Source organism: Marmota monax, unplaced genomic scaffold (genome assembly GCF_021218885.2).
Source record: "Marmota monax isolate L192 unplaced genomic scaffold, Marmota_monax_Labrador192_F-V1.1 WCK01_AAM20220418_F8-fsc00036, whole genome shotgun sequence".
NCBI lineage: Eukaryota > Metazoa > Chordata > Mammalia > Rodentia > Sciuridae > Marmota > Marmota monax.
The window spans coordinates 14120196-14146638 of record NW_026694491.1 but is presented as its reverse complement, the minus strand read 5'-3'; the positions used below and the strand labels follow the sequence as shown (position 1 = coordinate 14146638).

At 32.0% G+C, this 26443-nt stretch overlaps 1 protein-coding gene across 4 annotated transcripts in view; it reads left to right on the top strand.

Moving 5' to 3' along the window:
- The window catches only part of Lrriq1 (leucine rich repeats and IQ motif containing 1), a 199146-nt gene that overhangs the window by 27063 nt on the left and 145640 nt on the right, over window positions 1-26443 (top strand). For all 4 annotated transcript variants that reach the window (XM_046419370.1, XM_058571322.1, XM_046419372.1 and 1 more), the window contains exons 9-11: window positions 510-662; window positions 1881-2031; window positions 25786-25979. In XM_046419370.1, the coding sequence (XP_046275326.1) occupies window positions 510-662; window positions 1881-2031; window positions 25786-25979 (498 nt within the window). The remainder of the gene's footprint in view (window positions 1-509; window positions 663-1880; window positions 2032-25785; window positions 25980-26443) is intronic.

Here is a 26443-nt window from a genome sequence, read left to right as displayed (position 1 = left end):
ATATTCCTAAAGTAATTATGAAAATAGAAACTCTACTTGAAGTTTTAAATATATTATTGCTTTTGTTAAGAGCAAACTATATTCCTTCTTTATATTCCATGAAAATATGATTCTCCCATTGACTTTACCATCCAGGGATCTCTAAGATACTGTTAACCACAGATCATAGACTTTTATGTGGTGTAATGTGATGTCTAGGGCAATAAAATATGAAATAAGTGGACTTGGTACAAAATCAGGGATTGAACTAATAAATTATTATATTGTTGTTTTATGTATTTTATTTTTGAACTTGAATTTGGTAATGGATGATTTCATATTTCATTTTTCTATGTAGGGGACCAAAAGAGACCAAATAGCTTTACACAAATTGAGTTGTTAATAAATGTTAATTTCAACATACAGTATTTTTTTCTTATATGAATTTTCTAAACATTTTCACAACATTAACATGGCTTATATTGTGTAATTAATAATGTTACTCACCCCAGTTTTCTTGAATTCTGTAGGTTACAATCATTACATTTCAAGATTTGCCAGGTTGTAGTCTCTCCACATTGTCGGAGTGTACAAATCTTCAATTTCTATCCCTTCGATGCTGTGGATTAACTTCTTTACACGGCCTGAATAATTGCAAAAAACTTAAGTACATTGATGTACAGGTATGTCCCCTGTTTTAATAGTTATTTTATGATAAAATATAAAATGAGTTTATGTTCACATTTCAGAAGTAACTTGAAGAAATGATTACTAAAATAGTCTGTAACAGATCTAGAGAGATCAAGGATCTATGTTTGTAAGGATAAGAGAAAGATGATTAGATGGTACATCCTGGAAATTACTTTTCTCTTTGTTTTTGCAGATGATACAGGGTTTTTGTTTGGTTGTTTGCTTGTTTTTTTGCTGCATAACAAAGGACTACCTGCATAGCTGAAAACAACAGTCATCTTATTTTCTTATTCAATAGGTCATGAATTGAGACCAGGGATGGCTGGACATTTCTTCCATTTTATATTGCATTGACTGGGACTCATGTAATTGTGGTCAGATGGAAGTTAGGTGGTGACTGTTTAAAATTCCTTCTCTTTAATGTGTGATGCCTTGACAGGAATGTCTGGGAAGTTGGAATCTCTCATAGTTATTTTGGGCTTCTTTTTAGAGTGCTTAGATCTGCTTGCTTCATGATGGCTAATGTTTTATTGTGGAAGCCATATGTTCATGTGGAAGGAGAGTGTATGAATCTATGAATACTGGAGTTATCAAAGTAACTATCACATTTACCTTCTGACTACTAATGATTCACCTCCTCTCACATGCAAAATACATTCATGTCCATCATTGTATCAATCTATGTCATCTGACCCAGGCTTGAAGCACAGGATTTTCTTATCTAAACCAGATCCAATTAGAGATGAAATTCCTCAGGTGCAATTCCTTGGGTGGTGCATCCACTGAGGTATAGTTCTTTCCTGAGAGATCTGCAAAATAAAATGAAAAGTTATCTACTTCCATTCAAACCCATATAAATGGTGAAGCAGTGCTTGCTTGACTACAATAGCCATTCCCATGCACATCAGCAGAAACAGCAATGATAAAATATTCTCTCTTGTTCATTTAGGTTGTTCAAAATATTTTGCTATATTTTCCTCTGTATTTTCAACATTTTAAAAAGAATATTAATAAATAAATTCAAATTATTTGATTATTAGATTACTTAATATTTTCATCTAGATAGTAAAATAGTTTGTAATTATCTCAGCAATTTGAGATTCATGTATTCATTTAGAGATTGAGTCTCATCCTTCCTCTTTTTGCAAGCTTTAAATATTTAATTAATGAGCCACTGAAACAAAATTTATTAAATTTGTTCTTTCTTTAAGGAAAACCATATTGAGACTATCAACTGTGAAAATTTGGAAAATCTCTGTGTTGTTCTTCTTAATAAAAATAAACTGAGTTCCTTTCATGGTTTGGATGGCTGCACTAATATTCAGAATCTTGAACTTTCGCATAATAAAATCACTCGAATTGGTAAGAAAAATGGAATTTTAATACTTATTCAACATTTAAACTTTTATTCATTGTGATTATATTTTGTTTCACTCCTTTTTAAAGAACAGGCTACCATTACCAATTTATATGTTTTATTATGGTAATTTATTTAATCTTATTTAATTTAGATTAGAAAAATAAAATTGTTTTTAATGTATATAAAAGAATATATTCTATCTATAGCAAATGAGTGACTAGTCTGTTAGCATATTTCCTTCTCTGTTTCTTTTCATATAGGAACATTCCTTTAGTAGTGATCTTAGCTTCACTAGAGCATATAAACACCAATTTGGTGCTATGATATTTTTTATGAATCCTGTGCTTTCCCACTCCTCAGAAATTGTTATAACTATTTCCTGGTAAACACTTTATCACTACTCTCCTTGATTGCACACATTTCTTGTACTGAACTTTCCCTCTTTAGCTAAAACTGCTCATACCATAGGAAAGAATTCATCTGATTGAATGTGCCTAAACTTCTGAGTCCCTCCACCACTATATCTTTATAATTATTTATCTTTTCTTTCCTACATCTTCTAATCCATGTAACTCAGCAACTAAAACATCTTTTTAAATATAAGATCAGTACTTCTATTTTCTACAACTATTCCTTTCACTCCCATCTGGGACCTTAATTCATCATTTATCACCTTCATTGTCAAATTATTTCTATTGCTGTGCCTCATCTTTCTCTTTGTTGTCAAGAGTTATGGTGGTGGTTTCATCTCTTACCACCCAACTTCATCTACCCACTGAAATTCAACTTCAACTTACTTATACATTGTTTCCAGTGTAATAATTCTAAAATAAAAATCTCATTGTGTTATTCACTACCTTGTTTAAAATCTCTTGTTAATTTTTATTGTTTAATGTCTTGGTATATTCTCAAGGGCTTTTGTAGGGGCTTGATAATGGTTAATGAAGAATCAAAGATTGACAAAATGTCAAAACTTGATAAAAATCTTTATCTTGATAACAATACAAACAATACAAATAGCTTACATTTTTGGGGGACCTAAAAGGAACCATCCAATTCCCCTCCTTCATACAACCAATAGGAATTTGATCAAGACTAAAATATTAAGGAATATGATGGGATCATATTGGGGAATAGAAATAAACACACTGTATCTTGATTCTTTTTCTCTGTAGGGCATCTTGATATTACTTTTGTTTGTTTGCTTTTATTTATGTCTTTCTTTATGACTGTGGAAAATTTTAAACATTTATTAAAGTAGAATAATACATGGACATTCTGTATAACTATTACTTATATTCAATGTTTGCTTCACCCTTATGTTCTAATTTTTTAAAAAAACTAATTCCCAGAATCATGTATTTACATACCCTCATATTTCAGAAAATAGTTTTTAATAATATGGTCTGTTGTTACTTAATACAATACATTATGACACCTAATAAAATTGAATGATTCCGTGTATAAATTAATAATTAATAATCCAATTTTGCTATTTTTCTAAAGTACCTAGTTTATTTGAATAATAATGTGAACAATAACCACAATATTGCTTTTATATATGCCTTTGAACTCTCTTAATTTGTAGCAATCCTACTGCTTCTTTTTTCCAATCCATTGATTTTTTGCATAGCCTGCATTTTCTTATAGAATGTTTTGTATTTTGCCTTAGTACATTTACTTTCTTTTAGTATCAAAATTGTTTCACTATGCCCTGTATTTCCTGTAATGAAGTCCTTAGCTCAAAAGAGCTGGTTAAATAAAAATTTGGCTACTTTTGCAGGAGTCCTTCTTAGGTAGTTTTCTGTGCTTCATATCTCATTAGATCAGCAGTCATACAGTGTTTGTTTACCTTATTGATGCTTATGATTGAACATGGGGCGTAACTGATAATAACTCGTATTCTTCAATATAAAGTCCCCCATCAACCTTCCTTCTAAAGCTTTCATTCATTGATTAATATGAATAAACTAATGTGATAGGGGATATACAAAGTGAGTTTTCTAATTTCATCATTTCCTCCAGAATTTTTAAGCAGAGATTCTTTAATTAGTTAGAACTTTGTGGAAATTGTTACTAGAGGAAAGGTTTAGATAAATGGAAATTATCTATTAATTAAGAAATTAGATTAGATTTTTGAATCTCAAAAGTGTAAAATCCTATCCTCCTTCTCCATCCTATAGTCATTAGGAAGTCTGATCAGATTAAATATCAGGGAGTGGGATGGGATTATATTGAGGAAGAGAAGCAATCCATGAATCTGTTTCTATCAATTTGCATTGACAAATTTTTAGAGTAAGATCTTAGTGGCTCTATTTACTTCCAGTGGTGTTAATTTTAGTTTTGTTTCTTTTACTTTGTCCCCCACCCCACCACATTATTCTTATGAAATCCAATTTTTGGTTCAAAATATTTCAGCTAATTATCTGATTATTCTTTATGGTATTGTAATTGTCCTGTGCAGTGAATTCAAATTGGACATACAAAACTGATATCTAATTCAAATTAACTTTTTAAACTTTATTGTAGTTCTCTCTCTCTTATACTGTAATCCTTGGTTTATGGCAACAAATTAACCATTTGCTATGTCTTATCCATAAAATAGCTTCAAGACAACAATGCCAATGTTACTACTAATAGTAAAAATTACTAAATTAATTCTAAGCTTTCTTTGCATTTGTTTTTGTCCTCACACTATGTCCCCCAAGGAGATGTGATTAAATATCATTTGAAGTCTTTTAATTCATGATTTTGTTATGAATTTGATATTTAAAATTAGCTTGCTTTTCCCATTTGTTAAAAAGGCATACTCAAAGAGATTATGTCTGTGTCCTCTTCATTCTGTTCTCCCATTTTCTTTTATTTGTGGATATTTTGTATATTTCATATTGCATATATTTACCCTTTAACATGTATATCTTTGCATATATATAACATTTGTGTATGATACATATTATATTACCCATATCTAAGAAAACATGGATTATGCTCATAGTTCACAATATATGGCATATTTTGAATACTGTTTTCTGGTGTGTGTGTGTGTGTGTTTTCACTTAACAACTTATTATAGTGTTTCTAATACTTTTTCCATGGCTGCATACTATTTAATCATGTGCATGGACTGGATTTATTCCATTGGTACATTGATGAATGAATATTGGATGTTTTCCATCTACATTGCCACTGTGAATATCCCGACCCATAATTTCATACTTGATTAGATATATCTTCAAGTTAATTTGCTATAATTTGTATTATTGAGCCAAGGATATCTGCAATTTATGAAAATAATGCCAGAGTTCCTTACTATATGTAGCACCATTTTGTATTTCTATCACTAATATTTATAATATCAGCTTTTTCTCTTCTGCTTTTTACCTATTGTTTTTTCCTATTTTTTTGAGTTAAGTATTTAATTCAGTTACTTTTATCATTTTTCAAGCTTGTTGACATGCATGCTTAAATCTATAAATTTTTCTGTAAGCAATACCTAGTCTATAACTTTTGATATGTACATATTTTCATCAGTTCTCTAATGTCTAATGTTCATTAGTTCTCTAATGTTCTCTAAGGTTTAAATTAGAAATGCACATTTTCGAAAATAAATTTTTTTAATACTCTGTAATGTGTTCATTTACTTATGTTTCTGTGCCACCTGCTTTGGTACCATTCATGATTTCTCCCAAATAGAAATAGTAATACTTTTTATAAAATTTTTATGTTAAAATCTTTATGTAAAATACATATAAAAATAATTTTGTTTTTGGAATGAGTATAAGTGCATTGATCATATATGTTACTATATTGGATCACACTAAAACAAACTTTTAAAAAAAGAAAAAGGCTCTTTGCCAGGCACGATGGCATATGCCTTTAATCCCAGCAGCTCAGGAGGCTGAGGCAGAAGGATCCTGAGTTCAAAGCCATCCTCAGCAACTTAGCAAGGCCCTAAGCAACTCAGTGAGATCCTGTTTCTAAAAAAAATATTTGAAAAAGGACTAGGGATGTGGCTCAGTGGTTAAGTAATGCTGAGTTTAAACCCCTGTACAAAAAGTAAAATAAAATAAAAATGAGAAAAGAAAAAATAGAGGCTCTTTGTAAGGAAAAAAAGAGAAAAAGAAAAAGGTGTCAATTCCCATGTTCATTTGCTAGCACCCCTATATAGGAATTTTTTTAAGTAGTGGATTTCCTGGGATAGGATATCTACAATTTATATATGTGAAAACTGCCATGGTAGTAATTGATGTACCTGAGGTAGCTGTGTGTAGTACAAAGCAAATAAGTTAACAGACTTCTTTGCAGTCTATTGAGTATAGTGAAAACACTGTATTTATTGAATGTTGGGAAAAACAAACATGAGAAAGTGGATTTTCTGAAGACCAGTTGAAGTCCATTTTTCATTTTTAGGAAACGCTTAGAGATTCTGATTGAGTGAAAAGCACAGATTTTGTATTGATGTATTTTGTAGTGATGTATTGATGCTAAGAACTATCATGAAGGGGCACAAGGATAGGTATGTATTTATAAGTTAATAAGTTATTATCCCATGCTGTATTTCTTTGGGAGGTAAAATAAAATTACAGGCAATACTATTTTACACTTGTTGAGAATTTGTTAACTCTTACTAAATTATAATTGTTACTTTAGTTAATGTGTAGCATTATCTTTAATTGCTCTTTAAAGGATATTTTTATTTAATTGATTTTCTTTGAATTTATGATAATATGAATAGTTACAGTTAATTGCTTTAAGGCAGTTCATTTTAAATCAGAAATAAGTAGAAATTAGACTATGTAGTTGTAGAATACAATGTAATTTTTTTCCTTATTAATCTCAAATAAGAAACTTTCTTTTTTATAAAACTAAAGGTTTAAATTTTATTTCTATAAATTAAAAGTTACCAATTTGCTATTATTACTTAATATTTAAAACCATTGCATACTGTGCAATGGTTTTCAATTCCTTTGAAAAGGGATTATTAGTCATAATTGAAATATAGTTTTTAAGTTGAAATATAATATAACTTAAAACAGAGGTTCTAAAATACAGATATTAAAGTACAGATTTTCTAGCCAATGAAGTAAAGAAACATCAGAGTACATGCTTTCATACAAATGGTATAATAATATAAAGAATAGTATTTATATTTTTATGTCATTGGTTTGATTTAGAACCAAGTTTTTGATTATAGAATATATTGACATGGTCTGGAGTTGTTTGTACATATTTTGAATACACAACTTCTAGCTTTAGCTCAAGGACACTTTAGAGTAATGATTTAAAGGTAGATTTATTTTAATAAGACGAGATTTTACTACACCTATTTTGTTAAAATTTGTTTTATTTTTCTTGAAGTTATATTTTATAACTTAATATTTGAGTAAAAGGCATTTTAATGTTTGTTATGATACCATTGTCATATTTCATGCTTTCTTTTGCCTGAAATTTCCCATAAATACTTAAAATAAAATTGTTAAAACTTTACTTTCTACATGTAATTTGAACAAATAATACTTGAATGGATTTTGTCACATTGTTAAAGTTTATAAAATTGAGCCATAGGAATTTTTTTTCTATTTTGAGTTAGTACTTGTGAATTATTTCTTTTAAGAATAGCTGAAGCAAATAAGAAAGAGATAATTTACAATTTATGATCTAGTTTTCTTCATTTCTCCAGTTTTCATGTTGATTTTATTCACTTCATAGCAGAAATAGTTTGAAACGAAATTAATTTTGAAAAAATTTGTATAACAAAAATTGTTTTATAAATTTTATTTACATAAAATATATATAACAGTATAATATAATTAATGATAATGTTTTTACCACTAGGCTTTTGTTTTAACTGCTTTATGTATTTAATTAATTTGCTTTTAAAAATGTATTGTTGCTGTATACATACACATATTATACATGATCTTGGAATTCATTGCCATATATTCATATGTACATGTAACAATACTTTCCTTCCTTTCTACCTTAAACCTGATATCTATCTCTGCTGTTCTAGTCTTCCTTCCCTTTTAAGGATTTTTTTTTTATTTTTAATCTCTAGTTTATGCATAGAAGAGAAAACATAAAATCCTTGACTTTCTGAATCCTGCTTATTTCACTTAACAGTTTAATTCACTTTCTGGCAGATGTTATCATTTTGTTCTTCTTTATGGCTGAGTAAAATTCCATTTGTATATAAAACACTTTTTCTTTAAGCATTCATCTGTTGACAGACACTTAGGCTGGCTCTGTAACTTGGCTATTGTGAATTGCGGTTGTAGTATACTGAATTTGTTTCTTTGGGATAAATATAGAGGAGTAGTATAGCTGAGTCATATAGTGGTTTCATTCTTAGTTGTTTGAGGAACCTCCATATTAATTTGCTTCATGATTGTACTATTTAAAAATCTCAACTTCAGTGTTCTCCCTGGTGTCCGCATTCTCTTCAGCACTTTTTTTTTCTTTAATTTTTATTGTTGGTTGTTCAAAACATTACATAGTTCTTGACAAATCATATTTCACACTTTGATTCAAGTGGGTTATGAACTCCCATTTTTACCCTGTATACAGATTGCAGCATCACATCGGTTACACATCCACTGTTTTACATATTGCTATACTAGTGTCTGTTGTATTCTGCTGCCTTTCCTATCCTCTACTATCCCCCCTCCCCTCCCCTCCAATCTTCTCTCTCTACCCCCTCTACTGTAATTCATTTCTCCCCCTTGTTTTTTTTCCCCTTTCCCCTCACTTCCTCTTGTATGTAATTTTGTATAACCATGAGGGTCTCCTTCCATTTCCATGCAATTTCCCTTCTCTCTCCCTTTCCCTCCCACCTCTCATCCCTGTTTAATGTTAATCTTCTTCTCATGCTCTTCCTCCCAACTCTGTTCTTAGTTACTCTCCTTATATCAAAGAAAACATTTGGCATTTGTTTTTTAGGGATTGGCTAGCTTCACTTAGCATAATCTGTTCTAATGCCATCCATTTCCCTGCAAATTCTATGATTTTGTCATTTTTTAATGCAGAGTAATACTCATTGTGTATAACTGCCACATTTTTTTTTATCCATTCGTCTATTGAAGGGCATCTAGGTTGGTTCCAGCACTTTTATTATTTGTATTCTTGATGAATGCAGTTCTAACTCAAGTGAAATGAAATCTCAGTGTAATTTTGATTTGCATTTTCCTGATTGGTAAAGATGTTGAACATTTTTAATTTATATTTTGGCCATTTGTATTTCTTTTAAGAAGTGTTTTTTTCAGTTCATTTGATCATTTATTGGCTGCATTATTTTTATGTTAAGATTTTTGAGGTTTTTTTATATTCTGGGTATTAATTTTACATAGCAAAGTAATTTGATTTTTAATTTGATGTAATCCTGTTTGTTAATTCTTCTATTATTACCTGAGATGCAGAAGTCCTTTGAGGAAGTTGTTGCCTATACCTGTATGTTGGAGTGTGGTCCCTAGGTTTCCTTGCAGCAGTTGCAAAATTGTAATTTGTAGATCTTGGATCCACTTAGAATTGTTTTTTTGTGTGGGTTGGAGGATATGAATCTAGTTTCAGTCTTCTACACATGGATATACACTTTCCCCAGCATAATTTCTTAAAAAGACTACCTTTTCTTCAACATGTTTTTGGCACCTTTGTCAAGGATCAGGTGACTTTGTGTGGGTTTGTCTCTGTTGTCTTCTATTCTACTCCTTTGGTTCATGTGTCTGTATTTGGTGTTGTTTTTATGTTGCTAACATACTGCTTTTATCATATTACAGCTAGCTCTGTAGTATAACTTGAAATCAGGTATTGTGATACCTCCAGCTTTGCTCTTTTTGCTCAGAATTGCTTTAGATGTTCTAGGTCTTCTGTTCTTCCATATAAATTTTAGGAGTAGTTTTTCCTAGTTCTGTGGAAAATGTCATTGGTATATTGCTAGGGATTGAACTGAATCTATAGATCACTTTTGGTCTTATTACCATTTAATTTAATATTAACTCTGCCTATCCGTGAATATGGCAGGTCTTTCGGTCTTCTAGTGTTTTGTTTTTTTTTTCCTCAGTGTTGCATAATTTTCACTGAAGAGGTGTTTCACCTACTTGGTTAGATTTATTTCTAGGTATTTTTTGAGGCTCTTTTGAATGTAGATGTTTTCCTGATTTCTTTTCAGTGGATTCATTGTTGGTGTATAAAAAAGCTAGTGATTTTGTATATTGTTTTGTATCCTGCTACTCTTCCTAATTTATCAGCTCTACCAGTCTTGTGGTGTTTTTTGGATCTTCTTTATATAGGATCATATTACCTGCAAACAGTGTTTTTTTGACATCTTCCTTTTCTGATTATATCTATTTTATTTCCTTCTCTTCCCTAATTTCTTTAGCTAAAATTTAAAAGACCGAATTGAATAACAGTGGTATAAGTGGACATCCTTGTCTTGTTCCTTACTTTAGAAGAAATGCTTTGTTTTTCCGCATTCAGTATGATGTTGACTTTAGGTTTGTCATATATAGCCTTGATGATAGTGAGGTAAATTATTTCTTTCTGATTTCTTCAGTGTTGTTAACATGAATCAGGGTACTGAATTTTGTTGAAAGTTTTTCTGTGTCTATTGAGATGATCATATGATTTTTTTCCTTTGGTTCTAATTTTGTGGTGAATTATTAATTATTGATTTGTATTATTAAACACGAAATGCATCCTTGTAATAAAACCAACCAGATCATTATGTAAAATCTTCTTAATGTGTTGTTGAATACAATTCACTAATATTTCATCAAGGATTTTTGCACCTATGCTCATCAGGGATATTGGTTTATAGTTTTCTTTCTTTGATATGTCCTTATCTAGTTTAGGTATGAGTGTGATACTGGCTTCATAGAATGAACTTGGAAGTGTCCCTCAGTTTCTGTGCAAAAATTTGAGGAGCATTGGCATTAATTTGGTAGGATCTGGTAGAATTCAGCTGAGAATTCATCTGGTCCTGGGCTTTCCTTTGCTGGGAGCCTTTCATAGTTACTTCAATATTATTGGTTTTTATTCATCTGTTTTCTATGTCCTCTTTTCTTCCTGAAATAATTAGAAAGATCTTAAGTAAACAACCTAAGGATGCATCTCAATGTTTAAGAACAAATCAATTTGGAAGCCAGTAGAAGGAAAGAAATAATAGATGACTGCTGGAATGAATGAGGTAGAGAATAAAATCAATACAAAGATCAGTGTGCCAAGAGGTGGTTCTTTGAAAAGATAGACAAGATTGATAAACCCGTAGCCAAACTAATCAACCTAAAGAAAGAGAAGACCTAAAAATAATGAAATTAGACATGAAAAAGTAGTAGTCAGTAATGACCCTCTGGATTTCTAGTATCATTACAGACATTACTGAAATTCAGAAGATCATTGGGACTATTTTGAAAACATATATTGCAACAAATAGGAAAATATACACAAAATGGACAAATTTCTAGACACATATAAACTCTATAATTTATGAACTTTTACAGTTAATGCCATGAATTAGGTTCATATCAGTCTCCCTCGCCCCACTTCACATAGAATACTGAAGCATAGAAAGTTTTTAAAAATTGCCTCAAATTTCTCTGCTAATTAGTGGTATCATCAGGATTTTAAAAATCAGCAGTCTATCCCTACTTCCTAATATTTATTTGCCTCATTCTTATGCCACTCCAATTAAGTATATAGGTAATAATATACTTTTTTGTCATTTATGTACTATAGTAAAGCTTTCTTGCTGAACAAATGCAATGATTTGGGGGTCTATTCATGAATAAAGTTGCTAACAAACAAATTTACTAATCACTGGAATACAACAGCACTGGAATTTTGCTGGGGATGCAGCCATAAGCAAATAACTGACCTGACTTTTACTAAGTATGTATCCCAGTGATAGATGTGTGCGTGCGTGTGTGTGTGTGTGTATTTGAGTGAATTGTTATATTTATTCTGTTGACTAACAATGAAAATATTTATGATGTTAATATGCAAGTGCAAATAATTGTGTCTTTTCATTCTTGACGCTTCTGTCTCTGCTACTTTAGGAAAACTTTAATCTGGAAAAAATTTTAATTTCAGCAACTGGTTTATAAATTTCAGATAATATATTCCTAGAAAATATCTATATTAATAGGTAGGGATACCAAAATGTTTTTGTTACTTTACTTCCCAGATAATATTGCTTTCTGGAAAAGTGAACTATTATTTTATAAACATGAAAGATATTGAAATAATTCAACATTTTCAAGTAAGCCTGATTTCTCTGTCATGGTATATTAGGGGAAATGTGCCAAGCTTAATTTTTGCTCCTGCTTTTTGTTTTGTTTTGTTTTTTTTTTTTTGTATCATTGAGGGAAAAAAAAAACAAATACAGCAAAATCAAAACTCTATATGTTGCTTGTAGAAATGTTTTTCACTATTATGTATTTAGTGAATTTGGGTGAGTCCACTAGATGGTGCTACCTTACTTTTTGGAATAAACATGATGCCTGGTGTAAAACTAAAAGAATTTTACAGATCTGCCAGTTCTTTCATTTACAGATGAAAAAGCCAACCCACATAGTTTTCATCTAACTTAAGACAGAGTTGTGGCTAGAATCCAGTTTTCCTGATTTCTGTTTCATGTCTATTTTCATGCAACACATAATCCTGAAACACTTTTGAACTGAAATTAAAACTCTTAATGCAACTCAGCTAATTTTTGCACTTGGATGAAGAAGTTTCAGACATAACAATTAGTGAGCAGCTAAAGGAGGTGGACCTCTACCAAACATTTATTTAGTGAAAACCTCCAACCTGTTTCAACATCTTTAGTTTTGCTGTTCCTTACTGAATTTTCTTCCCTGTGGCAGAAGGGCTTTATTAAATCATGACTTAATGCTTTGAGAATATTTCTTTGATATGGACATTTAAAACAAGTTACGCCAAATATTATTTTACCATGGATCCAGGCCCTTTGAGAAGTAAACATACTTGGCTTAAGTTTTATTCATGGGACCTAGGAAGCTTTAAAGGAACTTCCAAAAGTATTTATTTATGCAGTAAACTGAAGAATATTTAAGCAACCCATCATATTTATTGTTATATTTAACTCCTTTGAAAAAGTCATTTGAATATTTTTGTGGGTATTTTTTGTTTTGATTTAGATAGGGAAGTGGATGAAATATAAGTTGTTTTGACTGAAAAAGAACCGTTTTCTTAGAGATGTTGAGGAATTAATGACAAGGCAAGCCTTGCTAAATAAGTCTGTTTTGCTTAGTTCTCATCCTTTATTTGGCAGCAAAGAATTTGTAGGGATAAAAGAGGAAGAAGGGTCTAAACTAACTTTAACTTCCTTCCTATCTAGTTCCCTGCTTTTGATCCAAATGTATTTACTGGATCCAATTAGTGTTTAATCCTAAGCATAGGATTTTGATGCTTACTAATATCCTATTCCTCTCCAAAATATAGGGCATACGTCTGCTTTCTCTGAAGGCTTGTTTGGCCACCAGAGATTTTGCAGGTTTTGAATTCCTTGTTTAATTATGAATATTTTTTAGAGAACAATAATAGCTATTGTTTTTGGTACAGATCACATTAAAGGGCTGTTGAGAAGGCTTTAAAAATCCTCTCAAAAACATGAAATGTCCCTCATGCTACAAATAAACAAAGGCCCAGAGAATCTTCTTGTCTACATTCACATAGCTGATTCTGGAATAGTCCTGTTTTATTGAAACCCAGAACTGAAGAAATTAGAGCTTTTTCATTTCTCCTTCTGTCCTGTTGCCTGTGATATACTGTGGTTCTGTTATTAGCATAATCATGGAGAAAAAGTTAAATGATTTTCATGCTGAGTGCCTATCAGTCTCTTAATTCCTGTGTCTGAAGTTTTTTGCTTCAAATATTTATGAGGCTTAACTATTTGGTGTATGCAAATTAATGTGTTCTGTGTTTCTGTAGAATTGACCGATTTTATCATTTTAATTGTCTCTATTTATCTACAGTTAAGTTTTATGCTTTAGTAAACCATGTCTGATATAACCAAACCAGCTTTCTTTCTTTTGAATTTCATTATACACTCTTAAAAATTATTGAGGAAGAATGGGGATGTGGCTGTATTGTCCCTGAGTTCAATCTCTGGTAACCCCTTCAAAAAAAAATTATTGAGGACTTCTCAAATAGTTTTTACTTACAGGGATTATGTGTATCCTTATTGACAGTATCAGAAAAAATACAAAAAAAATAAGCTTTCATTTATTGATTTAGAACTTAAAGCCTTAGAATTTAAAAGTTTTACATATAAATTTTTACTAAACAAAATAATATAATGAGATGAGGGGCGTTGTCCACATATTTCTATGTAACATTAATATCAGACTTAACACAAGGCAGTTGGATTCTCATGTTTTCCTCAGGATTCTTCAATTTGCTACATTTTTAGATTGCTATGGTCTCTGAAAACTTTGCTGTTCTCTCTTGAGCAAATGAGAGAGGAAAAGGCAAATAACACCTAAGGATTATTACTTTTAAAATAGTTTTGACCTTATGAAACCTTTGGGAGTACCTCTGGCGGTCTCTGGACCATACTTTGTGAATCACTGGTTTAGTGTTCACATGATATATCTTTTTTTTTTCTCCTGAGAGTGCTCAATTTTCTTTCTTTTTAATTGACACATAGCATACATGTTAGTATGAAAATTTAGTCAGGTATATAATGTATAATGATCACTCAGCACATTTAGTATTTCCATCTCCTTAAATATTTGTCATTTCTTTGTGTCCAGTGCCTTTAAACTGTTCTAATTCTTTGAAAAATAAAACTATTTTGTGCTATAGAACTCTACTATTTTTCCTTGTTTTTAGCTGTATTTTGGTACCTATTATTCAACCAGTCTCTATCTATTCCCACTTGCTTTCACCCCTCCAAATTTCTATTTGTTTTTATTTTTATGTGGTGCTGGGGATCAAACCCAGTGCCTCATATTTACTAGACAAGTGTTCTACCACTGAGCCACAACCCAGGGCCCCCACTATTCTCCTCTCCTCTTTTATGAAATTAACATTTTTTTAGCTTCTGCATATGAATAAGAATACATAGTATTTGTCCTGAGCCTGGCTTACATCACTTGATATACTAATGATTTCCAGTTCCATCCATTTTGCTGCAAATGATAGAGTATAATTGCTTTTTAATTACTGAATAATATTCCATTGTGTATATATGCACCACATTTCCTTTATCCATCTGTCAATGCATACCTTCTTTGATTTCTTATCTTGGCTAAGTGAATGGTGCTTCAGTAAACATGGAAGTCAGTTATTTCTGTGATATGTTGATTTCATTTCCTTTGACTATATACCTATAAGTGGAATAGTTGGATCATACAGTAGTTCTATTTTCAGTTTTTTGAGGAATGTTTGTACTTTTCTCCATAGTGACTATACTAAAATTAGTACATTTTTGAAAATATATTGTTTCCAATAAGAACATATGAGAGTTCTCTTTTTTCCACATCCTCACCAGTACTTGTTACTTTTTAATTTCTGATAATAGCCATTTTGACTAGGATGAGATGATGTCTTGTTTTGATTTACATTCTTGATAACTAGTGGCATTGAGCATTTTTTCATATATGTGTTAGCCATTTCTTTGTCTTCTCTTTGAGAAATGCTTATTCAGATCACTCACCCTTTTATAATTGTTTCTATACTGGGAACTGAACATAGGGCTCATGCTTGTGAGGGAAGTGCTCTACCACTGAGCTACATCTGCAGCCCATTTGCCCATATTTTTAAAATTTTTTTATTCATATATGACAGCGGAATGCATTACAATTCTTATTACACATATAGAGCACAATTTTTCATATCTCTGGTTGTATACACAGTATAAGCATACCAACTTTTGTCTTCATACATGTACTTTGGATAATAATGATAATCACATTCCACCATCATTAATAATCCCATGCCCCCTCCCCTCCCCTCCAACCCCTCTGTCCTATTTAGAGTTTGTCTATTCCTCCCATGTTCCCACTATGAATCAGCCTCCTTATATCAAAGAAAACTTTTGGCATTTGGTTTTTTGGGACTAGCTAATTTCACTTAGCATTATGTTCTCTAACTCCATTCATTTACCTGCAAATACCATGATTTTATTCTCTTTTATTGCTGTATATGCTACTTTTTTTTATCCATTCATCTATTGAAGGGCATCTAGTTTGGTTCCACAATTTAGCTATTGTGAATTGTGCTGCTGTAAACATTGATATGGCTGTGTCCCTGTAGTATGCTAATTTTAAGTCTTTGGGGTATAGACCGAGGAGAGGGATAGCTGGGTCAAATGGCGGTTCCCTTCCCAATTTTCCAAGAAATCTCCATACTGCTTTCCATATTGGCTGCACCAATTTACACCCCACCAGCAGTGTATGATTGTACCTTTTTCCCTACATCCTCACCAACACTTACTTTTGTTTGTCTTCATAATAGCTGTCATTCTGACTGGAGTGACATGAAATCTTAGAGTGGTTTTGATTTGCATTTCTCTAATTGCTAGTGATGATGAACATTTTTTCGTGTGTTTGTTGATTGATTGCACATCATCTTCTGAAAAGTGTCTCTTCAGGTCCTTGGCCCATTTATTGATTGGGTTATTTGGATTTTTTGGTGTTTAGCTTTTTGAGTTCTTTATATATCCTAGAGATTAGTGCTCTATCTGATGTGTGAGGGGTAAAGATTTGCTCCCAAGATGTAGGCTATCTATTCACCTCACAGATTGTTTCTTTTGCTGAGAAGAAACTTTTTAGTTTGAGTCGATCCCATTTATTGATTGTTGATTTTAAAATTTTGTTCCGCAAATGTTTTATTAAAGAAGTTGGGGCCTAATCCTTCATAATGGAGATTAGGGCCTCCTTTTTATTCTAGTAGACACAGGGTCTCTGGTTTTATTCCTAAGTCATTGATCCATTTTGAGTTTTGTGCATGGTGAGATAGGGGTTTAATTTCATTTTGTTGCATATGGATTTCCAGTTTTCCTAGCACCATTTATTGAAGAGGCTATCTTTTCTCCAATGCATGTTCTTGGAACCTTTGTCTAATATAAGATAATTCTAGTTTTGTGGGTTAGTCTCTGTGTTCTCTATTCTGTACCATTGGTCTACCAGCCTGTTTTGGTGCCAATACCATGCTGTTTTTGTTACTGTTGCTCTGTTGTATAGTTTGAGGTCTGGTATAACTCTTGAGACATGATTTGTATTCCCAGCCATTTTTGTTTATTTTTTGTATTTAACATGACTTGGTTTCTCCTCTGATTAGGGTTTCTTTTAGTGTAATCCCTCCCTCTGCTGATTTTCATTATTGTTTTTCATTTCTTATTGGAATATTTTGCTGAGGATATTCTGTAGTGCAGGCTTTCTAGTTGTAAATTCTTTTGTTTATCCTGGAAGGTTTTTATTTCATTATCAATTCTAAAGCTTAGTTTTGCTGGATATAAGATTCTTGGTTGGCATCCATTTTTTTTTTTCAGAGCTTGGTATATGTTGTTTCATGATCTCCTATCTTTGAGGGTCTGGGTTGAAAAATCTGCTGTGATACGAATTGGTCTACCCCTATATATCTGATTCCTCTCTCTTGCAACTTTTAAGATTCTATCCTTATTCTGTATGCTAGGCATCTTCATCATAATGTACCTTGGTATAGATCTGTTGTAATTTTGTACATTTGGTGTCCTGTAAGCCTCTTTTTTTTCCAATTCATTCTTCATGCTTGGGAAATTTTCTGATATTATCTCGTTGAAGAGATTGTGCATTCCTTTAGTTTGAAACTCTGTGCCTTCCTCTGTCCCAATGACTCTTAGATTTGTTCTTTTGATGCTGTCCCATAATTTTTGGATGTTCTGTTCATGGTTTCTAACTTTCTTCACTGTGTGATCAACTTTATTTTCCAGACTGTATACTTTGTCTTCATTATCTGACATTCTTTCTTCCAAGTGATCTAGTCTGTTGGTTATGCTTTCTATTGAGTTTTTTTAATTTGATTTATTGTATACTTTGTTTCAAGGATTTCTGACTATTTTTTTTCAGGGTCTCTCTCTCTCTATTGAAGTAATCTTTTGCTACCTGTATTTGCTCTCTTATCTCATTGTTGGAGTGATCAACTTTTGCCTGTATTTGCTCATATAGTTCATTTTTTAATTCACTGATCAACTCTTTCTCTAACATTTCATCAAGTTTGCTGTCCATGGGTTCTGTTATTATAGTGTCCTGGTTTGTTTGGGGCACTTTCTTCCCTTGTTTTTTTCTGTTGTCAATGTGCCTTCCTTTCTTGCAGTGTGAATCTGAAATATTAGTTTCTTCCTTATATTCTTGTAGTACCTGTGCAGATTGTCTTTACCTCACCTTGATGTTGGGCTTCCAGACCCTGATGGTGTCCCTCAATAAATGCTACTGCTTCCTGGGTCTGGGACCTGTGTAAGTTGGAGTAGGTGGATTTGGGCTGCTGGGCTTGACCTCCCCTGGTAGTCTGCTGGCTGCACCAGAGGGTAGGCTCTGATGGTATATGTCCCGAATGGGGAGGGGTGAACCTGGCCTACTGAGAGCCTGGATCCCATGTGGGCCTGTGTCGGTGGATATTGGCTGCTGGGCTTGACCTCCCTCGGTAGTCTGCTGGTCGGAAGGGGCGGTCCTGTGCCAAAGGCTAGCCTCTGGTGGTGTCTGCCCAGTGGGGAAAGTAGTGGACCAGGCCTGCTGTGCTCGAGCCGGTATGGGTGGATCTGGGCCACTGGGCTTGACCTCCCATGGTAGTCTCCTGGTTGGAAGGGCCATTTGCCTATTTTTAATCAGATTATTTATTTTTCTGTCATTGAATTTTTCTAGTTACTTATATATCCATGATATTAATTGCTTGTCAGATGAATGGTTTGCAAATACTCTCTCCCTTTCTGTGGATGTCTGTTCACTATTTATTGTTTCCTGCGCTATGCAGAAGCTTCTTAGTTTGATATAAACTTGAATGTCTGCTTTTGCTTTTGTACTGTCCTTTTGAGATGTTACCCAATAAGTATTTTACAATACCAATATTTGGAAATATTTTTCCATTCTCTTCTAGTAATTTCATAGTTTCTTGTCTTCCATTTAGGTCTTTGATCTATTTTGAGTTGATTTTGTACATGGTTAAAGATAAACATACAGTTTCATTCTTCTGCATAAGTATATTTAGTTTTCCAAGCACCATTTATTAAAGAAGATTTTTTTTCTCCAATATATGTCTGTGACTTTTTCAAGAATCAGCTGTAAATATATGGACTTATTTCTGAATTCTCTATCTTGTCCTATTGGTCTCTGTGTTAGTTTTGTTACTACCATACTAACTTGGTTTCCCAGCCCTGTAGTAGGTCTTGAAATAAGATATTATGGTACCTCTAACTTTGGTCTTTTAACTCAAGACTGCTTCGGCTGGGGCTGGGTTTGTGGCTCAGTGGTAGAGTGCTCCCCTAGCATGGGTGAGGCCCTGGGTTCGATCCTCAGCACCACATAAAAATAAATAAGTTAACTAAAGATTTTTAAAAAAGATTGCTTAGGCTGTTCATGATCTTTCATAGTTATGTATGAATTTTAGAATTATTTTTTCTAATTTCCTGTGAAAAATACCACTAGTACTTTGACAGTGATGGCATTGAATTTGTATATTGCTTTCGATATTATGACCATTTTAACAATTATTTTCAATACATGAATAAGTAAGGTATTTTCAAATTTTTAGTGTTTTTTAATTTATTTCATGAATGTATTATAATTTTCATTATCGATATAATTCTCTTCTGTTGCTAAATTCATTTCTAATTTTGAAGCTATTGTTAATAGGATTGCCTTTTTAATTTCCTCAGCAATCTCATTTTCAGATGTAAAATTGTTACCAATTTTTATGTTAATTTTGTATACTTCAAAATTAGTGAATTCATGTATAGTTCCAACAGCCTTTTGGTTGTCTTTAGGTTTTCCTATACATAAGATCATGTCATCTACAAATAGGGATAATTTGAATTCCCCACTTTCTTTTTGGATTACTTTATATAATATTTTTCTTAACTGCCACAAGATTTTCAGTACTAAGTTCAATAAGAATGACGAAAGTATACGTTTTTCCTCTTATTCTAGATCTTAGAGGAAACACTTTCAGCTTTTCCTCATTTATTACAATGTTGACCATTAGGTTTGTCATACATAGTTTCTATTATGCTGAAGTGTGGTTCTTTTATGTGTAATTTGTTGAGAATTTTTATTGTGAGGGTATGGTGGATATTATCAAATAGTTTTTCTGCATCTATGATAAGATTATATGCTTTTTGTCCTTCGTTCTATTGATATGATTTAGTATGTGAACTGATATGCGGACATCAAAACATCCTTTCATCCTTGGGATAAATCACACTTTTTATGGTGTATAATCATTTTAATGAGAAGTTAAATTCAATTTACAGGTGTTTTGTTAAGATCATTTGTATATATGTTCATTGAAGGAATTCTTCTGCAGTTTTCGGTTTTCTTTTCTTGTTGTTGTAGTTGTAGCCTTGTCTGATTTTTATATCAGGATAGTAATGGTTTTGTTGAGTGGGTTTGGAAGAGTTCTGTTCTGTCCTTTTCAGTTTTTTTTTTTTTTTTCTTTTTTGCAGTAGTTTCAGAAGAGTTGGTTGATGTTAGTTCTTTTTTTAAATGTTTGGTAGACTTGAACAGTGAAATCTTCTGGTCCTGGATTTTTCTGGTCCAGAGACTTTTTAATCCTGATTCAATCTTGTTAACTGATAGTAGTCTGTTCACACTGTTCACACTTTCTTTGTCTTCATGGTTCAATTTTGGTAGGTTAAATATGCCCATGAATTTATCTAGTTCTAGGTTTATCAATTTGTTATCATGTAATTGTTCATAATAATCCTTTGTTTTTCCTTTGTTTTTCTGTAGCATCAGTTGTAATATCTTCTGTCCATCTGAAATGTTATTTATTTAGGACTTCTTTCTCCCCCACCCCCCCTTAATCTAGCTAAAAGTTTTTCAGGGGTGTGTGTGTGTGTGTGTGTATGTGTGTGTGTGTTGGTTTCAAAACCAAAACCAAACTCTGTTTCATTAGTCTTTTGTATTTTTTTAGTCTCTATTTTATCCTCTAGTTTTTGCTATATTTTTCATTCTACTGAATTTTGATTTGGTTTGTTCTTGATTTTCTTGATAAGGTTGTGTATTTCAATTTTTTCTACTTTTTAAAAATATAGGTTCTTATTGATACAATTTTTTTCTTTTTATTGTTTCTTTTGCTGTATTCCATAGGTTTTGGTCAGTTGTGTTCCCATTTTCATTTTTTCCAATAAAATTTTTTAATTTCTCAATTGATTTCTTTGGTATATTTATTCTAGAGGATTATGCATAGTTTTTGAGCATTTGTGCAGTTTCTAAAGTTCCTCTTGTTGTTGATTTCTAGCTTTGTTTTATTGTGACCAGAATGCTAAAGGAAATAATTTCGGTTTTTAAAATTTGTTTAGTTTTTTATGGCATAATATAAACTCTGTTTTGGAGAATGATCCTGTGCTAATGAGAAGGATATGCATTCCACAGCTATTGGATGAAATGTTCTGTAAATATCAGTTAAGTCCACTTGGTCTATAGTGTAGATTATGTTTATTTGTTGACTTCATGTGAATGATTTGTCCATTGTTGCAATGAGGTATTAAATTTTCCTACTATTATTGTAGTAGGGTCGATCATTCCCTTTAAATCTAATAATGTTTGCTTTATATAATAGGGTGCTCTGGTATTGGGTGTATGTATATATTTATGACCTTATTAAATTGATCCTCAATCATTACATAGTGTCCTTTTTTTCTATTTTACATTTTAACTTAAAATCTGTTTTACCTTGTGGAAGTATAGCAATACCTTCTCACTCTTGGTTTCCACTTGCATGGAATATTTTTCGATTCATTCATTTTCAGTTATGTGAGTCTTTACAGGCATTCCAAGTTTCTTGTACATTATTCAGCATATTGTCTAATCTTATTTTTTACCTATTCAGCCAATATAAATCTTTTAATTGGGGGAATTTAATTTATTTATATTCATAGTTATTGCTGATATGTAAAGACTTAGTCTCATCAAAAAAATGTTTAGGTTGATTCATGAATCCTTTCTTCCTTTTTTCTTCTATTACTGTTTTTCTTTGTGATCTGAAACTATTCTGTATTGATAGTTTTTTTTTTTCTTTTGTGTTTCTACTCAACTACTAGGTTTTATATCTTGGTTTATTTTTCATGATAGTTATCTTCCTTTTGCTTCTGAATATAGGATTCCCTTAAGTACTTTTTGTAAAGCAAACTGATGATGAATTCCCCAAGTTTTTACTTATTTTGGAAGTACTTCATTTCTCCTTCATGTCTTAAGGACAGCTTTATTGGTTGGCAGTTTTTCTTTATTTTCAGGATTTTGAAGATGGCATCTTTATTCACTCCTAACCTGTAAAGTATTCTTCTCAGAAATCTGTTGTTAGTCTAATGTGACTTGATGCTTTTCTCTTGCTGTTTAGAATTCTTTGTCATAGACTTTTAACAGTTTGTGCTTCAGATAAGACTTTTTTTTGTCAAATCCATTTTGGGTCCTTTAGACCTTCTAGATCTGGATATTTATGCCTTTTCCAAGATTTGGAAAGATTTCTGTTATTATTTTGTTAAGTAGGCTTTTCTGTACATTTTCCTTTCTCTCCCTCTTTTTGAATACTCTTGATTTGAATATTTGTTCACTTAATGATATCCCATGAGTCTCAGATGCTGCCATCACCATCCACCTCCTCTTCTTCTCTTTCCCCTCTTCTTCCTCTTCCTTCTCTTTCACCACTCCTCCTCTTCCCTCTCTCTCTCCTGCAATTTTTATCTCTCAAGTTTGAAAATTCTTTCTTGTACTTGATCTAGTCTGTTGAACTGTATTTTTTACTTGACTAACTTTTTCTTTAGCTTCAACATTTCCATTTTTATGATCTCTTTCTAGAACTCCATATTTGTATTATGAATTGTCTTCCTAATTTTATTGAATTTTTATCTGTATTATATCTCATTGAGTTTTCCTAGAACCATCACTTTGAATTCTTTGTCAAATATTTCATCAATTTCCTTTTCTCTAGGTTCTGTTGCTAGAAAGTTACTGTGTTCCTTGAGAGGAATCACATTACTATTTTTTAAATTATTTGTTTCTATGTTGATATTTACACTTCTGATGGATCTATTGTCCTTATGAATTTTTGAAATAAAAGATTTTCTTTTGAAGATGTGTCTTAGGGTATCAGTTTGGTAGGCCATGTTGACTTGTTCCACTTGAGCACAGTAATATAGTCTATAACTGATGGCTTTGTGCAGCTGGGGACACGGACATGCAGTTGGTGTCTGAGGGCCACATGCAGATGTCTGTGAGTGGATTCAGTCTCAAAATGGCACTGTGCAACAGCAACATTTTCTCCATCATGGGAAAACTTTTTCAGGTTCAAACAAGTCTGGATAGAGGCGAACAGGGTGGTCAATATAAGTCACTTCATTCTATTCTTTATAAGGCAATCCCGAATCTTCTTGTTCCATGCCTTATCTTTCATCTGCATTGCCCTCTAGCATTACCCCAACCCCCAAGTTTTCTTTTATATAGGTAGGAACACCAATGGGATGCAGTGTGAAGAACTTCCTGAGGAAGATAGGATGAAGATGGAAAAACAACTTTGTTGGGTCTTAGTGGATTATACCTACCTCATCTGCTTCCAGGCTGTAGTGTTTGAACCTAGGGCTATCTGAGCCAATGAGCAGAGTGTCAGAATAAACTGAGTGGTCTGGAATTTGTTGGATTTCACCAAGACTTCTCAGAAGAGCAACCCCTGCCCTGAGATCGCTCAAACAACCCATAATTTATTTATGGCTCCTGAAATCTCCCCTTTCATTAGTTTTTTAAATGTAAGTGGTGTACAATTACTTGAAGTTCCTGGATCTTTTTTTCTGAGGGTCCAGCAACCCATTATTATGACACAAAAGAGAATTTGCAGCAAACATATCATCCCGAAAATATACCATGAAGAATATTTCAACATATTTCCAGTATTAAAACCCTTTAAGTCATGAAGTATTTGTTTTGCTAGAGATGCAGGATCCATGAAATCCATCCTGCTTTTCTGACTATCCTGTATGTGATAATGTAATTCTATAAGGTCCAAGCTGTTATGATTGCTATGCTAACCCATTAGATGATTTTTTAATCTTTTCCCAATCTCATTGGATAGCAGTATATTTGGCTACAGTAATGCAGACATACTTATAGAGGCATGGAATCTAAGCCTTTGTTTAAATTTGAAAACAGAAAGTTTATTTCCAATATATATGATAGTAGCTTCCAAAGCATTTCCCTGACAGTACACAGTTTTAATTAGTAAAATTTTTATCTATATGATCACACTTCTCTCTCATTTGGCAAGGGTTACCATGGTGAACAATGAATTATGAAAGAATTCAGACTTTGTCTTATGTAATACAATTATAGATATATAGGTTTATATTCAAGTACATATATAGGTTTGCATTTATATAGGTTTACATGCAGGCATATATCATGGACATCCTTTCATATCAGTATTACTATACACTAAAGACATGCATATTTGTTTATGAGATACTCCATAATGTATTTAACTATTCCCTATTGATGAACATTTAACTTCATGTCTTTTTTGTAAGTAATCTTTCAATGAACATCTCTATGTACTAGTTTATATTTGTTTTTAACTGTATAATGCATTCATGGAAATAGTGATGCTAGGTCAAATGTTCCTTCTTGTTCTGAGGCTTGAAATTATATTTATTCCCCCCACAGATAGTTAAATGGATTAATTGCTGCTTTTCTGTATGTTAATTGAAAATCAGGGTATCATCTAAATTTTGATTTTAGCTGATAAGATTAACATGCCACACACTAATCATATGTGAAAATGTGCTTCATAGTTGATGTACAGCAAGGAAGCCAGCATTTCAAAAAGGATTGAGAAAAAGGGAACCATAGTAAAGTAGAACACACATCACATACAATTTTATAGGCCATTTTAAGGACTTTGAAAAAATCCTTAACAAGTCTAAAGAGTAGTCTAAACACATTTTCTCCACTTCAGTTCAATGTGTCTTTCATCTTGATTTTCCTATCAATGGTTTCCTATCAATGGTTGTAGCAGAAAAAGATTTCACCTGCTTTAATGCCAAATCAGTGACTTCTCAATTGTGCCTGACACTCTTGACTATTTATAATTTGATATAAATAGAAATACGTCTCATAAATTAAATGTGTGTATTATTTTGTTTTTATTCCTACTAAACCCCTCCATTCATCACAGAATTCTATTTGCCTTTTTTTTTTCTATTTCTGCCCCAATTATTTTCCTCCTTGGTCTGCTATTTCCCTTCAGTTTCCTTTGCCAAAATCTTTATTTTTTCTCATGCTTTTGTTCTTTTGTTAGGTGACTTGAAAAGCTTCACAAATTAATTCCCTCTCTCTAAGTGAGTTAATAGACAATTCTATTTCAGATTAGCTTTCTTAATGGTTCCATTGTTATTTGAAAATAAACATTCAGTGCCTCATATATGCTTTTAATTATTTTGTTCAGTTTTCAATTGATATATAACTATGTCATTCAAAAACATATTCCCCAGATGGCAGTTTAAATAATAACCCTTAGGAAGAAGGTATGATACAAGTGATTTTAGAAGAATTTTCTTCCAGGTGGTTTAGAATCTTTGAAAAATCTTCAACAACTAATTGTGGACCACAACCAGTTGATTAGCACAAAAGGTCTGTGTGAAACCCCTACCATTATATACCTGGATTGCTCCTATAATCATCTTACTGATGTTGAAGGCCTTGAAAATTGTGGATTGCTCCAAATATTGAAGTTACAGGGCAATAATCTAACTGAGGTAATTGCTTTAAATTAATTTGTTTCTGTCATTAATGCAACACTTTTTAAATAGAAATATCAACCACATATTTTAAAAGAAATTTTGAATAAGTTTTTTTTCATGCTCATCAGCTGCATTTGATTTCTAATTTACTTTGAACTCTTTCATCACACTTTCACTAAGAAATGCTCAACATAGTTTTAATCTTATAGTATAATTTAATGTTAAGTTATCATAATGCTAAAATGTAATGAATCATAACTACTTTATTTAGGCTTATAATTAGGGCTAAATTTATATATTATGAAATATACATATATGTTATCATGAAATACCTTTAAAATGAATATCAAAATTAAACAGTTAATTAATAGAAATTTTATTTATACTAGAAGCCTCATAATTTCTTTTATGATTTAATTTATGAATATATTGTAAGTTTTTATATGTTTTACTTTTTAAATCTTGTTAACTGACAAGTC